Source organism: Boleophthalmus pectinirostris, unplaced genomic scaffold (genome assembly GCF_026225935.1).
Source record: "Boleophthalmus pectinirostris isolate CB_2022bp ecotype Guang Dong unplaced genomic scaffold, ASM2622593v1 HiC_scaffold_13, whole genome shotgun sequence".
Lineage (NCBI taxonomy): Eukaryota > Metazoa > Chordata > Actinopteri > Gobiiformes > Gobiidae > Boleophthalmus > Boleophthalmus pectinirostris.
In genome coordinates this window covers 33856484-33875358 of record NW_026571036.1, presented here as the reverse complement: position 1 = coordinate 33875358, position 18875 = coordinate 33856484, and the positions used below count along the sequence as shown (strand labels likewise).

General features: G+C 37.8%; 1 protein-coding gene across 1 annotated transcript in view; it reads right to left on the bottom strand.

Moving 5' to 3' along the window:
- The window catches only part of LOC110162778 (neurexin-3b), a 487474-nt gene that overhangs the window by 58695 nt on the left and 409904 nt on the right, over positions 1-18875 (bottom strand). The window contains exon 14 of the mRNA XM_055149454.1: positions 372-682. Coding sequence (XP_055005429.1) covers positions 372-682 — 311 coding nt within the window. The remainder of the gene's footprint in view (positions 1-371; positions 683-18875) is intronic.

Here is an 18875-nt window from a genome sequence, read left to right as displayed (position 1 = left end):
GGAGGAAAACCATATACTTCAACTGACCAAAGTGACAAGAAGCCAGAACACCCCCTAAGAATTCAAAAGTTCTATTTGTCAAACTTGAGTTATTCATATTCTTGTTCTATGATACTTTCTGTACGTTTTCAACAAGATTGCGTAGGGCTACTTGGTTATATATAATGTATGTACTTTTTTTAGGTTTATATGAGCAAAAACAAATTTCCTGATTCCATTGTGCTCTAAGAATTATCCGAAATCTTACACTTCAATATTTCAGAACTACCCAAAAAGCAGATAGAACCTTTTAAAATGAAGGGAATGAAAATTAAAATGTACCAGCTACCAGCTCGGCTATAACTACTGTGAAGTCTCATCTTTTGCCTTACCTGAATAGTGGGTGGAGAGCGCTGTTTCCTCGTGGTGGTAGTGGACAGTGTAGTTGTCGTCTCTATGAAGGTGGTGGACATTTCGGGGGGCACTGAAGTTGTGGTCCGAGCTGCTCCCTTGCTCGTGGGCACGTCTCCCACCAGTCGCACGCTCCCGTTCACCTTGATGTTGACGTGTCCCTCGGCAGCCATGTTGAGGACCTTGAGGCCGTTGTAGTAGAGGCCTGAGAGCTGACCCTGGTAGGGCCTCTTCCTGTCATTGCCCCCGATGGAGATAGTGGCTTGGGTGTTGAAGATTGTCAGCTGTCGGCCTAATGTAGAAGAATGGATACATATTTGTTTAAAATGCTACAATGTTAAGTTTGAGTACATATATTTATGCTTATTTAGACTGTGTTTTGACTACAGAATACTAACAATTATCATCCCAAAGCCTCTGAATTCCAACTTTTAGTCACTGGTCACTTTCTTAGCAAAAATGGTGAAAGACATCATCTCATCTAAGTAGCTTCGTCAGTTCTGGTAAGTCACCCCCTTAAAGGTGCATTGTGTAACTTTTCTGGTGGAGGATCCATCAAATGCTTTTCTCCATAGAGATGTTATTGCTTTGTCTGGAATGTTTCGTAGTATGGTGTTAAACCTTTCTATCTTTATAGAGAAAAAACTAGACCAAGTTACAAGTCCGACAGCAAAAAAAGAAATTCAATTTATCAACTGGACAAAAGTTTATTTTGGTCGAATACGTTTCCCAGCTCATTCAAGCTGCTTCTTCAGGCCTGGGTTTCACAGCTTGGGTGACCAAAATAAACTTTTGTCCAGTTGACAAATCAAATTTCTTCTTTTCCCATTTATCCTACCTAGACGACTGAGGGATTGTACTTACAGGTCACATTTGCAGAGAAGCAACGGCTCTCACAGTCAAAATGCCTGTTTTTCTAGGTATTTTTGAGCTCTAAAATCACCTGTAATTGAATAAATGCAAGGTAGAGCTTTAAATGTCATACTGTGGAACATTCCAGGCAGCATATTGACACATCCATAGAAATAAGCAGGTAACAGCCCTCCAATCAAAAAGTTACACAGTGCACATTTAAAAACCTTCAGAAAGGGAGAAACTAATCACTAAAATGAAACTAACACACCCTTATCTACTGTGAGGACTATCTATTATTAGTTGTCCATTGAACTACCCCCAATACCAAGGTGTTAACTGTCATATTTTATATTATGTGGTAATCCTAGCCCATTTAGTTTTGCAGTTAATTTTACCTCAAGAACTGTTAATCAACTCTAAGTTAAAATCCAAATCTTTATTAAAGTAACTGCATTTTAAGTCAACTGTTTCAGTTAATCCCTACGAAACTATGACTGTTGATATTAGGCTATTCAAAATAAATTCATTGGACACACACTTCTTGCAATCTGTTCTTTCATAGTTATTAAAGTTAGCAGGAGTGTTTGTCCATTAGTGTACAACAATACATCATCTTTCTTTAGAGAATACGTCTTTGCTTTTCCTCTGGCTGATTTCTATGCCAACATTTGAAGTGTTTTCCTCTACTGTTCTCATTATCACAATTGTAAGCTGTGATTTTGTCTGTGAAAACCCATGCAGAGTCTGTGGAGATGATCTATTCATTCTAGCACACTTGCTTTTTGGTAGTGGAATCTAATCTTACACGCTCTTGGAAACTTGGAGAAAGTATGGAAGCCCTAAAGTGACATGTACTTCATTATGTTAAAAAGTTAAATTAAAGGTGCACTGTGTAACTGCAGGTGACGGACTCTTGTCACCCGCTTGTCTTCATGAAGATGTGCCTAGAATGATCTGCAGTATGACAATCAACTTATGACTCTCTATGGAGACTTGCCAGCCAAATTACAGGTTAGATCTGTGGAGAGGCAACCCCATTCACAGTAAGAATGGATGTGTTTTTTTTTAAGTTATGCTTGAGCAATAAATAACACCTGTAGGTCAATAAATGCAAGACAGATTAGTTTAAAACCATACTGGACAATTTAAACCAATGTATTAACATCTCCATGGAGATTGACATGGGGACACCCTCCAAAAAAGTTGCACAATGCACCTTTAAATAAATAAATAACACATTTTAAAGGCGCATAGTGTAATAGTAATGTAGTGTTTTCTGGCGGAGAGGCCGTCAAATGCTTTTCTCTGTTGTCTAGAATATTTCACAATATGGCATTAAACCTTTCTATCTTCACGGAGACCAAACCGGACCAAGTTACAGGTCAGATCTGTGGAGAGGCAACCTCGCTCAGTCAGAATGCTTATTTCTTTAGGTGTTTTTGAGCTGTAAAAACACCTGTAACTGAATGAATGACAGAGATAGTTGTTTAATGTCATACTGTGGAACCAGAAAGAGCAGTAACATCTCCATAGAAACCAGCAAGTGACGGAACACCAACCTAAAAGTTACACAGTGCACCTTTACATTCAGCTAGTCACTTCAGTTGTAAAGAAAAGCGTTTTAAAATCTTGAGGTAGTGCTATACCAGACTACACGTACTTATATATTTTGGTGCAGTTTGTATTTATTCCTTTAGGTAATACTATAACACTTTAAACAATGGAATATGAGATCTTCAATATAAAGTTATATTGCCTTTTCCCCATCGTGTTAACAGTAATGAGCTTTGTCATATAAGCTTACCAGACCAGAGACTAAATGTTGGTACAAATGCTTCGGAATGCTAACCGCTTGTGTTTACTGTAGAAACTATATTAATAACAATTTCTACTCCATTTATCAACACTTTATAAATTGCTTTACTGGGGTATTATATATGGATGCGCATGGAAAACAATGAGGAAAAAAGAAAAAGCGGATGTATTTTTTCATCTGCTCCTTTCACTACTGTATTATAAATGATACAGCTACAAGAAGTGATACCAGAGAATGCATTATGGAACTTGTTAACTCTAGAGAACAGTACGCATAAATAGCAGCTAGCTCTACAGTACACATGCAGGTGGTGTATAGGGACATGTTGAAAAATGAGCCTGAGCACTTAACATTCTCAGGACAAAACATTGTACTGGTCCGCTACAGTGATTAATAAATATGTATACGAAACATGGCATATTATGATAAAGCGTGCACCACACACACCCAGTGACCGTCATGCAGTGTGCCATTAGCGAAGTCTAAATATCGTTGTCAAAACATTCAGCTCATGCATTAATTATAAAACACACAAAATATTCATAATATGGAATCATAATTGAAATCTTGCTTGTATAATTTGGCGTCATATTACATTGCAAGTGTGTATCCGTAATAGAACAACAGGGAGCGACAGGGGCCTGTCACACAGAAGCAAGAAATGAAGCATGTGGATTGGGGCATGCATTTGAAGGCCTGATGGTGGTTTAAAGCAGTTGTTAAAGGGACTTTATAATCAGGTTAAGATGAAGTTTCAACGCTAGCAACTTTATGTGAAGTTTATAGTGATATTATGCAAGGTAAATATAATTAAGTGGAAGTTTCTGGGTTGTAACTGAGAGAGGTGTTGACTTTTTAAAGGTCATATATTACGCAAAGCTGACTCCTGACTTGAGCTTTATGCAATGTTATGATGCTGTTACCTTCTCAGAAACATACCTGGACTTGTGTTTGTTGTTTGAGTTTGTTAGTCTGTCTACATGTCCAAAGCTCAAAATGCTCTGTTACACCTTGTGATGTCATGTGGCTGTAGTTTCAAATGACCTTATACCTTTAGTTGGTGGGACAGAGTGTTTTCTGTTCGAGAGAAGAACTCTAAATGTGCAGGGTTTGTGTGTTCAGCTAAAATGTGTGAATGAAACAAAGCATAACTTCCGGTATGTCTTTAATGAGGAAACATTATAACAGTTCAGAAAATAATACTACTGGCCCTTTAAGTGGAAGTTTCCGAGTTGTAACTGAGTGAGGTGTTGACTTGTTAATGGGATCACACTGATTGAGCTACACTGACAGTAGCTGTCAAAAATTCCCAATTATCTCTCCATCATTAAACAAGATACAAGTCTGGAACATGTGTGAAGTGTAGTGAGCGCTGGCGGGAGGTGCACCTGCTGTTCATGAAGTTTTCACAGGTACCAGTGTGCAGATTATGTACTCAAACACAGCTAGCTAATGGAGCCAGTTCTCTTCACAACAGACTGACTACTGTTACCACAAATATGATAGGTGATAGTCAATTTACTTTAATTTGGTTGGTGAAGGTTGACATAAGCATTCCAGGTTTCAGGGACCAAGCTGTTCTAAATGAAATTCAGGTTAACAGCTTGTTTTCATCATTTTTGGTGGAGTTAAACTAAAACTAAAGCAAACAGAATTTAAAGGGCCCATATTACACTATTTTCTGATGAATGTTATAATGATTCCTCATCAAAAACATACCTGGAGTTTTGTTTCATTCACACATGTTTAACACACAGATCCTGCATATTTAGGCTGAGTTCTTCTCTCTAACAGATAACACTCTGTTCCTGCTTTTGATGTCATTTAGCAATACGGAAAGAGCTCCAAAGTGTGTTTTTAAACTCCACACATTTTCACTAGAATCACTCAGATAATTTCAGCCCTGGAATCACAAATCTCTACTAAAGAAAAGGTAAAAGGTAGCTGCTTCATGAGCTCACAAGGTACACAAGGAACAGAACATTTTGAGCTTTGGAGACGTAAACAGAGTCAATTCTGTGTAATATAGGACCTTTAACTGTTGCTAGACAAACTAATTAACATTTTCATGGGTTTCAGCCTAATGTTTATAGACGCCATTTTGAATACTTTAACCATTCAAAGGAGATTATATTTACTTTTGAAATGTTAATTGCTATGGCGTTTTACATCACTCTGAAACCCATGGAGAACGTTAGTATCCTATTAACACTAGTAAATGTGTGCATCGTTTACTTCACACTGTTTATTCCAATGAAGAAGTACAAATATGTTAGAAGCATCATTCGTTTTGGACAAATTATAAAGTCAATACCTGGCTCATTTTTTCAGAAAGCAACCAATTTAACAGCATTTTTTTTTCCATTTGTAATATCATTTTATTTACTCTAATTTTATTTACACACATTTTTCGTAATTGGCTTGAACCCCAAAAGCTGTGAATATTAATGTACTGTAAAAATATTCTTTTTAGACAATGGTGCATCCTTTACCCAGTCCCTTTAACTGGACACCATGATTAAAGAAAATTTGAAAAAACATGACGATGACAAGAGGGCATGTGAACTCAAAAATATAAAATAAATAAGAGAAAGGAGAGACGACTGACTATGCACTGATTTTGTGCCATTCTGGTTTGCTTTAAGGTTTAAGGGTTTCATTCTCCAAAAAGGTCGAGAAAGGGGGGAACAAGCCGATGGGATGACAGATAAAATCAAAACAAAAGGAACATTCTGGAAGATCGACATAGATTTACCTTTCTCCTGAAGCCAATCTTCTACTGGCCGGGTATATTTGAACGGGATTTTCTTATTTGCCATTTGATAACGCTCAATGTCACTGTTGGCTTTAAAGTTTGAGAGTGTGACAAAAACTTGAGAGGACATGGCAACAGCAGCACACATCATACATTTATACAGTGGTTTATAATGTTGTTTATCATAGTTTATGGTGATTTATAACAGCTTTATGGAGAGTTTTGGTAGCTTTAAGTGGCATTTATATCATATTTATATCACACTGCAGAGATAATAGAAAGACACATTCACAGACAAAACCTGGAAGAAAATGTTAGCGCAAGGAAAGACACTCAAACACATCCCAGCAGTAAAACAAGAGCCTGTTTCAAGAAGCAGGTTTAGTGCAAAGTCAATGGAAGTTTAACCCAAGTCTGTCGCCATGGTAACTGCATACACGGGTCTAGCCTGGTTTAAACCCAGAGTCTACTACTGCAAGCTCAAAACACGTCTAACTGATAGTTTTAGTATGATTTAATTTGCATACTTTTGTAATGTCCATCATGTCTTCCAAGTTACGATAATGAACTTCTTGTTTTCAGAATAGACAGTTCTGAAGATGGCTTCCAGCTAGCAGCCAAAACATGTCAAGGTAAATACATCTCACTAAGAAGTTGTCTGAAGTGAAAATAAGAAGTTCAAGCGTAGGCTATATGTCAAACAATAAAGCAGACAACTTATTTTTATTTAGCCACTTGGTTGTTAATGCAATCTATCCCACTCATTGTTGTCAAGCCCCATTTTCTTATATATTCAAAGATTCCAGCTTCATTTTATATGTGATAATATATTCTGAATTTACTTTTTTCTATAAAAAAATAAACAATCATAATGGCAACAGCCCTAATATTTTAGCATTCCGAAACCCATACCCATGTTATCTATTACTAATCTACTAACTCAGGTCTCATTTTCTTTTGTATTTGGACTCCAGCTTAATTTTATATGCAAGATTTTGAGTTTCAATTTACTTTTTTTGATTTCCAAAAATAATCACTATGGTAACAACCCTAAGATTTTAGCTTTCTGAAGCCCATGCCTAGACCATGTTATCTACTTAAAAACTCAAGTCCCATTTTCTTTTGTATTTGGGTTCCAGCTTCATTTTATATGCAACATTTTTTTTTTGTTTTGTTTCAAGTGACATTTTTCTATTAAAAGAATAAATAATCACTATGGTAATGGCTCTAATATTTTAGCTTTCTGAAACCCATGCCTAGACCAGGTCCCATTTTCTTTTGTATTTGGGCTCCAGCTTAATTTTATTTGCAACATTTTGACTACATTACATTACTTTTTTTTCTATTAAAAAATAAATAATCACTATGGCAACGGCCCTAATATTTTAGATGTCTGAAACCCATGCCTAGACCATGTTATCTACTTAAAAACTCATATACCTTTTTTTTTTTTTGTATTTGGGTTCCAGCTTCATTTTATTTTCAACATTTTGAGTTTCAATTGACTTTTTCTATTCAAAAATAAATAATCACTATGGCAACAGCCCTAATAGTTTAGTTTTCTGAAACCCATGCCTAGACCAGTTCCCATTTTCTTTTGTATTTAAGTTCCATCTTAATTTTATTTGCAACATTTTGACTATATTACATTACTTTTTTTCTACTAAAAAATAAATAATCACTATGGCAATGGCCCTAATATTTGTATAACTCTAGCTAGACAACATATACTTAAAACTCTGGGCTGTCGTAGTTGTAGATCATAGGCTTGCTGTAACCTGCTTCGTGAAACATGTCCCACATCTCAACAGCAAATTAATCGTTGCATCAGAGAAACAAAATGACAGATTAAAAGCATGCATTAACTGTCTATGTGCACCATTTTCCATCTGGACACCACCTGTTTTCACATTTCAAGGACTGAAAGATGATCCCCAAGAGAGTCAGATTTGGAATAAAAGAAGCTCGCTGCCTGTATCTTGGCGAAGGGAAGAAGAGGTAATTTAAAACAGCACAAACCTATTGAGAGCAGTTGGGGTGTCCCGGAGTGGCATAGTTTTGTAGAGGACAATGCATAGAAATGAGGTCATTACCAACATGGCGGGGGGTCTTTCTGGGACCTATCGCCGTAACAACCTCAGATACCCCAATCTACAGAGACTTCGGAATTACAGGTAAACTGGAATTACGGATAATAGAACATCTTTACTGGATATCCTCCGTGTGTTAGCGGTATTACTGCTGCTATTATGGGATTTGGGATGTTGTGTCGTGAGCTAGGGTGCAATATTTTGTCTGACAATCACAGAGGCGTTTGAAGAGAAAAGCCGGTCTCAGTATTAGATGATTTGAAATGCTCAACAAAGAAGAGATGAGGGTTGTAAAGATTTGTAAATGGTAGCAGTGAGTCGTTTGGATCCAGGGTGAGGGGGTGGTCTGTTATCACTGCGCGCATGTAAAAGAGTGAGGATTTGAATGAGGTGCTATTGTTGCCCACGGTTACAGTAAATAGGCTTCTTTTGACATTCAGTACTCCTGCATCTTTATAAGCAAAACACAGTAATAGTAAGTGCATTTCCAGTTTAATTATTGTGTCAATGGTTTGTGTAAATTTATTTGGAATGAAGGAATTTGTATAAAATCATTTGATTTGGTGTAGGTTAGTAGTAGTTGTAGTAGTAGCAGTAGTAGAGGCAGCAATAATGGTATTAATTGTAAATGGTAAATAATCATATTTATATACAGCTTTTCCACCTTGAAGGCATTCAGAATGCTTTACATCAAGAACCACTCATGCATTCACACACACACACACACGCACACAGGTGTCTTGCCCAAGGGCACAATGACACTGCCAACCAGTGATGTTTATGTCAGAAGTGAGATTCAAACCACTAAGGGTGGACAAACATTCTACCAACTGAGCTATTGTTGCCCCATCACTACTCGTAGTAGTAATAGTAGTAATAGTAGCAGTAGTAGTAGTAGTAGTAGTAGTAGTACTAGTAGCAGTGATAATAATTGTAGTAATAGTAGTATTAGCATTAGTAGTAGCAGTAGTTGGTAGTAGTAAAAGTAATTTGGTGAGCTATTAACTCCACATAAAAGCAATCAAAAAGTAGTCATAGTATTCTTTGTAGAAGTAGCGGTGTTAGTAGTAGTAGTAGTAATAGCAGTAGTGATAATAACTATAAATAGTAGTACTAGTATTAGTAGTAGCAGTAGTTGGTAGTAATGGTAGTAGTAAAAGTAATTTGGTGAGATACTGACTTCACAAAAAAGCAATCATCAAACAGTAGTCATAGTAGTAGTAGTAGTAGTAGTAGTAGTAGTAGTAGTAGTAGTAGTAGTAGTAGTAGTAGTAGTAGTAGTAGTAGTAGTATGTGGGCCAGTACTTCTCTAGTTAGAAAAAACATAAACAAGAGAAAATACACAAAATATGAAAGCTGTAATTAGCACCAAACAAAGTTCCACTCGGAATCCAAACTATTCCAGGTAAAATTCCTCAGTCCTTTTGGCATGATGTAACCCCTGGCCCAAACCTCTCCCTATTCTCCTGCACTTTGTGATCACAGCACAGAAAAGGCCAGAGCGCAGTTTGCAGCCAGCTGGGAGTGGGGCACGTATTGGGCTCTAAGGGGGCTGCTGGAGGAGCTAAAGGAGTGAGTCTGCAGTGAGCCAGCAGGTTAATCAGTGCTGAACAGGCCTCCCTTTGCCTCTGCTTTGATGTGAGCGAGGTCTGAGAGAGGGGCCAAATACACTCCGGTCTGGACAAGGGGCGCATGGGGAGAGCTGATGATTGCATGTGCAGCTACAGAAAGGTTAGAGTGGAGAGCGGGAGAGCATCAGAGGCGTTCGCTTCAATATGGACAGTTTCAAAAAGTTGCTTCAAGTTATTCAAATACGTGAAAAGGTTATTCAAGTTCCCATATTATGCTATTTTCTGATCTAAAGTGTGTTATTATGTTGTTCCTTGATCAGAAACATACCTGGAGTTGTGTTTTGTTTCACTCACGCTCTGTTCCACCTTGGTGATACAGCTCCACAGTGTTTTTGAAATCCATACACCTTCACTAGAATCATTCGGATAATTTCAGCACTGGAATTGCCAATTTTTATTGAACAAAAGGTAAAAGATAACTGACATGACATCACAAGGTGGAACAGAGCATTTTGAGCTTTGGAGATATAAATATACAAATAATAAAAGGTTACTCAAACATGTGCGAGTGAAACAAAACACAACTCCAGGTATGTTTTTGATTCTAACATGACTTTCTGCATAATTTAGAACCTTTAATTTTAGGACTATAGGCTATTTCACTTATTACTGCTTGAAACTGAAATCATACTGTATTGTTAAAATTAATTGCTTTTTTTTTTTTTTAAGTTTCAGATTTCTTCTTGCCCCAAAGACACACTAAAACTATCCACAATTCTGTTCTAACAAACTCCAGGAGACAATTTGTTAGCACTCCTGCCTCACAGCAAGAAACGACTCCCCTGTTTGCTTCAAAAACTGGAGGCATCTGAGTTGGTCCAATTTTGCAAACCATTAAAAAAAATGGAGTGATGTGATGTGGAGTTTAATGAATTTTAATGTAATTGAGATCTAATCACTTTAAATTGTCGATGATCAGCTTGTGGCTTTTTAATTTAGAAGTCTAGAGCCAGTCTGGCAGTAAAAGCATGGGGTTTGCAGACGTCCATGTGATTAATTGGAGTTTTTTGGTTTAAATGCCAGTGGATTAGTATGTATGTCTTCATGAAATCAGTAATGAAATGCATTTTATTTGTTTTTCAATTTTGAAACATCAAAAATTGTGATTGATTAATCTTTAAATCCCATATTGCCCAGACTTACATATTCCAAGATTCCAAATGTTTACAATACTTTCTATAATATTAAAGTAGTTGGTTGGATTTATGGAAAAGTTTTAATTAAATCTTCAAATGCACTTGGAGCGAGGCCATAACTACATCTCAAGCAAGCTACATTATCACCCCATCACGGTCTGTGAAAAAAAGAGAAACCTGTACCTTTTTGGACTTGTTCCATAATGGACTAGTTTGTAAGAGCGAAACAGAAAGCCTGCGCTGGATGCTAATGGCATATAGTCCCAGGTACAGCTCCGCCATTGTTCAGGGGTGATTAATGAGGTGACAGTAGCGCAGTAATGAATACACCACAAGCTAATTGTCCAACTAATGAGAAAAATCTCTCCAGTTTGTCAATTTGATATTCAATTTCTTACGCTGACTCCAGAATGGATGACCTTGCCAATAAAAAGAGCAAAAGGAGATCTTTATATGCACACATTTCAATATAACCTCCAGCTATAGCATCCTGTTCTTACCATACAGCCAAAGCAGAATCTAATTGTTTTTGTAGTTACTTTTCTACGAGGTTCTGGATGTATTATCATTGATTATTGATTCATTTTTGTTCTAACAGTCAGCCATTCTACTGAACAGGCAATCCAATCTACAGTATTTTTTAGCATCATGTGGCAAGTATATGATAAATTGCAATTAAAGGTCTCATATTACGTAGTTTTCTGATCTATGTTTTAATGTTTCCTCATCACAAACAGACCTGGAGTTGTGTTTTGTTTCATTCACACATGTTTAACACACAAATACGCCATATTCAGGCTGAGTTCTTCTCTTAAACTGAAACCTCTCTGGTCCACCTTGTGATGTTGTGTGGTAATTTATGGTGTTTTTAAAGTTCACTAGAATCATTTGGATAATTTCAGTCCTGGAATTGCAAATCTCTACTGGACTGAAGATAAAAGGAGCTGTTAACTTGAAAACTACTGCTTCATGACATCACAATCCTTGGCGTCACTATTGAGAGTGATTTTAAATTTGATAAACAAGTGAATGCAGTTGTAAAATCTGGCTTTTAGCATATGCAGCTTTTGTCTAAAATTAAACCTTTTTTATCCTCTAAATCATTTGAACAGGTCACAAAGCTTTTATCTCCTCTCATTTAGACGACTGTAACGCATTTTTCTTTGGCATTATCCACTGTGCACTTTCTTGCTCACAGTTAGTCCAAAATTCTGCTGCGTGCCTTTTAACTGGAACCAAAAAATGTGAGCACATTCTCCTGATTTTAGAGTTGATTATAAGATTTTATTGTTTGTTTTTAAAGCTTTGAATGGACTGGCCCCACAGCACATCTCGGACCTCATCCAAATTTACACCCCCGCAAGCACTCTGAGGTCTGAGGTCTGAGGTCTGAGGTCTGAGGTCTGAGGGCTCGTGGTGCCTAAGACGAGACTTAAAACCAGGGGGGCAGGGCCTTCTCTGTGGTCGACCCTGAGCTTTGGAAGGCTCTGCTCTTGCTTTTATTTTGGTTTTATTGTTTTAGGACTGGTATGACCACATTTTAACAATTTATCTTTTTGTTGTCTTCATTTTTTTTATCTCTGTGCAGCACTTTAGACAAAGCTTTGTTTGTAAAATGTGCTACATAAATAAAGTGGATTTGGATTTGGATCACAAAATGGAACAGAGCTTTTTGAGCTTTAGAGTTTTAGAGATGTAGACAGTCCTTTATTATTAATAAAGGATTACTCAAACATGTGTGAGTGAACAAAACACAACTCCAGGTATGATTTTGAAGAGGTAACAGCATTTTAACATGGCTTAAAACAAACAAGAATCAGTTTGGCATAATATAGAACCTTTAAAAATGGCATTCAAATTATACATTATTTTAGGTTTTAAATATGAAACACAAATACATAGTTAAACAGTTTTAGTTGTTGTTGTTTGTTGTTGTTGTGTTTTTTTGTTTTTTTGTTTGGTTTTTTTTACAGAAAAGTGCTATGGAACTCATATAAACCTTGGATAATTTTGCTCACACCCCAAACGCAGCACCTTCTTAATTACCGCTATAGTCAACCTTATTCTTTCACTCTTACATCGTCTAATTAAATTACATTAGACAAAGTGGCCCTGTTGGATTCCTGGCTCCCTTTTTATACCTCCATCTAAATTAGCCAACTCAATTTTGTTAATTCATACAGCAAGCATGTACTCTTTCCAGATTTTTTTTCTTTTATACTCCCAACTGAAACTTCCTTCTCTCTCAGCCAGAACAGTTTCCCCCTCGGTAGTGTGCATTCAGTGGACAGTCTCTTGTCTTTGCTTTGGTTTGCCAGACTCGACTCACTGGGGTTCCATCATGCCCAAGCCCAGACCCTGAAAAACTGTGCAAAATTGCAGCCTAAATGGCGACTTCTCCTGGCTCTGACACCACTAGAAGCTGATGGTTTTGATACATGACGGGCCCTGTCCAGAAATCCCACAATTCTTTGCTCCGCAGCCTGTCCAAGTGAGCGAGTTGCCATTGCCGCCGGACAGGAAAACCACCCACCTACTTTCCAATCCGTCGCTATATTTTTATCCAACTTTTGGGCTTCAACTGCAGGTTTTTCTCCACTTGTCTGGTTCACAAGACTTTCTATTTCCAGATGTTTCTAAGTGTAACCACGCAGAAATTCTGAACTTTTAATACACAAATGTTGGGTTGCCAAGGTAAAGATTGATGACAACTCAAACAATATACTGTAGTATCTCTGACCCTATGGAAAATACTATTATAAAGATATCACCATAAACAAATTACTCTTGTGTCCCTATATGTAGAGGTAGTAGTTGTAGTAGTCGTAGTAATTACGGTAGACATATCAGAGGTGGAACCAAGTTGTTGTTTTGCAAGCCTTAAGTAAGTCTCAAGTCTCTGACCTCAAGTCCAAGTCAAGTGGTAGGCAAGTCCACATCGAGTCTAGAGTCACTGGCCCATAAGTCCAAGTCAAGTCCAAGTCTTCTGCTTTGAGCCTCAAGTCATTTCAAGTCTTTAAACCAAAAAAGTACCAAATATAACTTAGATAAAACTAATCTGTACTTAAATAGTCATGGTATATGAGTTTTTATATCCTTTTTAAATGTCTTGACAAGAGTGCAAATTATTAAGGTCAGAAAGAATTAACAACAGGTATTTCGTCAGGTTGTCTGCACTGAAATGGAAGGATCATATTCTTTGTAGTTCCCTCTGTTTTACTGTATTGGACTGTATATTACTGTAGTACATTTGAGGATACCATTTCACAGTACTTCAGTTACATCCAAAGAAACAATAGAAGAAGCTGACAAGGTCCAGTTTGTTTCTGCAAAATTAAGCACCGCCTGCATCAGTTGTAAAGAGAGAAGTATTTTCTAAAAACATATATATTTTTTTAGAAGCATAAAGTCTTTTCAAGTCACAGGCCTCAAGTCCGAGTAAAGTCCCAAGTCTTAGTCTATTTTACCAAGTCAGGTCTCAAGTCCTAAAAATAGCGACTCAAGTCTGACTCGAGTCCAAGTCCCGACTTGCAAATCCTCACCTTTTGAGTAGAAGTAATAGTAGTAGTAGTAGCTGTAGTTGTGGTAGTGGTCACAGTAGTGGTAGTAGTAGTAATAAATACAAAAATTTTGCCCCAGTTTTGTTCCTTAAAATACAATGCTCATGAATATAATTTTATTGTTTTTGTAATAAATTGCTACAATAATAAAAGAAAATGCTAAAACATGGTTGAGTTGAACAAAATATTTCTAAAAAATATTACATCTCAGAAAACATGTTCGTTGATTGGGAGAAGCTGACATTTCATTGTTGATTTCAAAATTCGACTCATACATAATGTTATTTAGTGAAATATTGTGAAGTATGCAAAGTAGTAAGATCTACCTCTTTCCTTACACAAAGTTTTACAATCGCAGTAGCCCAGAAATTCCAGAATTCCTTGCTCCACACCATAGCTCGACTTCACTATCCGCTGGACATGTATCCCACCTCCCACCTCCTTCCCATCTACACCTGCCTTTCATCTCTCCGCCCCTGGACTTTGGCGAGCTCTCCATCCATCTTTTATCCCTCTCTCGGATTCTGTCTCCGTCTCTCTCTCTCCTCTTCTCTCCTCCATCTGTTCTCTGTCATTTTGTCTCACTCAAAGGCAATCACACACAGATGCCTGCCTTCTCTGGCTCCTATTAGGTGGCTTGAACTACAGACACAATCTAGTTCCCATTTATGTGCTTTTCAGTCACTTTCTCTCCCGCTCCGAGCGTGGATCTGTCAGGGTCAGATTGTTCTCTGTCCAGTCCATGTGCGGAGGTGAAAGGCCATGAAGGACAAGTGAGGAGGACAAAATCAAAGCATAGAGAGCTGAAAAAATGAAAAATAATATGAAAAAGTATGTATTAATAATGAAAGAAAAGACTGTAAACGTACTATCAGCAATATAAGCTCATACATATCCAGAGCACACACAAAAAAAAATTATATGAAAAATTATTGTTTTAAAATGTGCTGTTAAAAGTGCACTATGTATGTTTTCTGCTTGTATTCATGGAGATTAATGTTATTGCTTTTCCTGGAATGTTCCAAATATGGCATTAAATGAAACAGAAAATGCACATCAAAGTTCTTGTAGAGGTGCAAATGCAAGGAACAGCAAAATAAAAGTGAAAAAATGCATAGCACACGCAGATAGTCGATGTCCGAAAGCTTTTTTTTTTAATTTTTAAATAATGTTTTGGCAAAAAAAAAGATTTTGGATATCGGCCAGTCAAATATGGCGTTAAACATATTACCGTATTTTTCAGACTATGAGTTGCACTTTTTTTATGGTTTGGGTGGTCCTGCGACTTATACTCCAGTGCGACTTATATATTAGAATTTTCAGACTGACAGCCGCGAGAGGGCGCTCTAGGCTTGTGTGTCAGTATCTAGTACTACTATTACTCCTGTACCACTGTCACTTCGCACTCTACTGCGCATGCCTCCTGTAGAAAAAGCCGTTGTCCAGCTGCAAATAGTGAAATATGCAGCAGAAAACGGTAATGGAGCAGCAGTTTGGAGTGAGCGAGGAACTTGTGAGGGACTGGTGGCGGAAAGTGGGGATGGAAAACACAGCTTCACGGCAACCAGGAGGGTGCACCATGCAACTTTCCTGGAAGTCAGTGGATGAATCGACAAAGCCTGAACTTCAATGACAACAGAAACCATCCTGTCAGGATTCAGAAAGGCCGGAATAATTCTAACTGGAACTGATGCTACACAGAAGGGGAAGCGGGGCTCCCTTTACATCATGGATCTATGGTTTATCTCTGGAGGTCACACAGTTTCTCAGAGGTGACACCAAGAATGAAAAATTCAATGGATTTTGTGATTTGGAGTGAGATTGTGAGTTTGGTAAAATTATGTTATGTTGTTTATGCTATAGTTATCTGAATAACAAGTGCAAGGTGGATATGTTCAATAATGCCATACTGTGGAACATTCCAGCAAAGTAATACTATCTCCATGGAGAACGAGCAGGTGGCTGACCCTCCACCAGAAAAGTAACACAATTCTCCTTTAATAATAATTTCTTTTGCACTTTTAGTAACAAGCAGCACAGTTTACATAACAATACAATATATACAAATCCAATTGCAATTCATATCTCTCTATTGAGCTCCCTCCTTCTGGATGGAGTGACAGCCGAGCCAGGTGAAGTCATATCAGAGCTACATTATTCATAGTTCTTCTCCGCAGCCCTTGTCCGTACACTGTTTTTCCATTAGCAGACAAAACTGAGGAGCAAATTTATCATTTATCAGAGCACAGTGAGATGTGTGGAGCTCAGAGGATGAATGGGGCTGGAGGCTGGGGCATGGCGCACTTCTGAGGGGGACAGAGATTGTGTCAAAGATTGGGCTAATCGCGTTCAGCCCCCGGGACGCTAACGGATTTATCAGGCTACAGAGGAATTGTTGTTTTTTTTTTCTTTTTTGGGGAGTATTTCTAGACAAAAGAGTGACCGATAGTTTTGGGATGACAGAGTTTGTTTTGTTAGCAGTAGTTTCTCTTCTAGAATTATAATGTTGTAGGAAATGGAAGCGATTCATAAATACTGTAATATTCTCATCAGCGAAACATTGGCGAATTGATCCAAGTTGATAAATTTGACTTGAGTATGCTTAATCCCAAGGATGTTTTTAAGGCCGTCTGAGTCAAATTATTGTTAAAATTAGTAGTATTAATATCCATGGATTTCAGAGTGATGAAAAACAGATGGTTACCATAGCAAATTATAATTAAAAGCTACAGTAAATCTTATCTGTTAAATAGAAAAAGTCCAAAACAAATACTTCAGTGGGGAGTAATGAGGTCACGGAAACCCATTAATAAACACTATCAGTCAAAGGTTTGGACACACTCTCTCATTCAATATTTTTAATTTTAAATGTTTTATAATTTTAGTTTTTTTTTTACTACACTACTTTCTACATTTTGTGTACATACAGGAGACATCAAACATATAAAGTAAGATGTATGGAATTATGTAGCAAAGGAATTACTCCATAATTTCAGTAAGATATATATACAAAATGTAGCAAGTAGCAAAAAATGAGAAAGAAAAAAACTGTTCTAAAGTGTGTCCAAACTTTTAACTCTTAGTGTAGTTTTGACTAATTACAATTTTGAAATTATGTTGAATTATTTTTTAGTGATGTATATTTAATATGGCATAACTAATACACATTTACCTCTTAACTACATTTACAAATCGTACACAATTTTACCCATTGCGAGATATAAATTGGTGCCTTGGTAGACCCACAATTCCCAAAACTTCTGATTCAACTTCATGATGATTAATTAAAGATTTTAATTTAATCATTTTTCTTCCTTGGAAAAAGTGGATATTTTCTGGTTGAAAATAAACCCAGGGCCAGATCAGATGCTGGAAGCCAAAACCTCTCCCCACTGAGCCAAACGGAGCCAGTGGTAATCTATCTGAGCTCCGCACACTCAGATTTCAGTCATCTTCAGCTTCATGACGATCTGCAGCAGCGCGATGATAAATCTGTTAAAGTGAGCTGTACTCCAGGTGTGGTTCTTCGATCTGGGCTGCAGCGAGAGGTGAATACATGGCAACAGTCCGGCTAAAGTACATTGTATTCTATATCCACTAAATATAACATGGACTTTTGAATATGCTCATATATCCCTCATATGTTTAAAGGTTGTATAGAGGATTTTCCAAGGAACGAGAAATCCAACGACTGTTTGTCCTTTTTCAAATGTTGCGCATGCGTGAAACCACCCCCCCTCCCCCACAGCTCCTACGTAGAAACACCTCCTCCTTACACCAGAAACAGGTTTGTTTCTAGAAAACAAGTACTCATCGCTGCACATGACTTGTAAACAACTAAGTACAGTGTTGATTAGGCAAGGCGAAAAGGTGAGGAGTGGGGGGAGGGGGTGCGCGGATATTTCGTGCACAGAAAAGAAGTGAGGAGCAGGGGGAAGAGCGAAACGGGGAGCGGAGAGAGGAGAGGGGAGCAGTGCGTGGAGATTTCGTGTGCGGAAAAGAAGTGAGGAGCAGGGAGAAGAGCGAAACGGGGAGCGGGGAGAGGAGCAGGAAGGGGTGCAGAGAAGGTGCGCGGAGATTTCGTGCAAATGAAGCTACTACTACAACACGCAGCAGCAAGCGGACTCTTTCTTTGCATTGAAAATTAAATTTTCAGACATAGAATATCGCATTCGTGTCTTGAAAAACATTTGACTAGCTCTTGGAAATAAAGTACGTTTTCATAAAAAGCAGAAGTTTCCTGTCCAGGAGTAATTTGTGGACCAGTGCGTCAGTCTTTAGACCCTTCATCTGCTTCAGTTGCGCCATCGCTGGAATGAATCTTCAAGAATCACCTTAGTTTGGCTTCGCTGCTTTTCCCCTTGTCTTCTTCTTTCAGCGACCTCAAAAATGGACTTTCTTTTGAGGCGAACTGCTCCTGGATTCTTGTCTGTCATTGCAACAAACTTTGTGCTAACTGCGAGGAAGATATAGGTCAAAAAAGCCGCTAAGAACTGTTGCATTGTTGGAGTAAACAGCGTCTGTGCGTCTTGTGTCTGTGGACTGCGTGACAGACGTACGTAAACCACGGAAAGTCAGTTACGCTAGAAACATAGGGAGTTTGATTGACAGCCTATCAGCTCACAGATAACGAGGCAGTGTC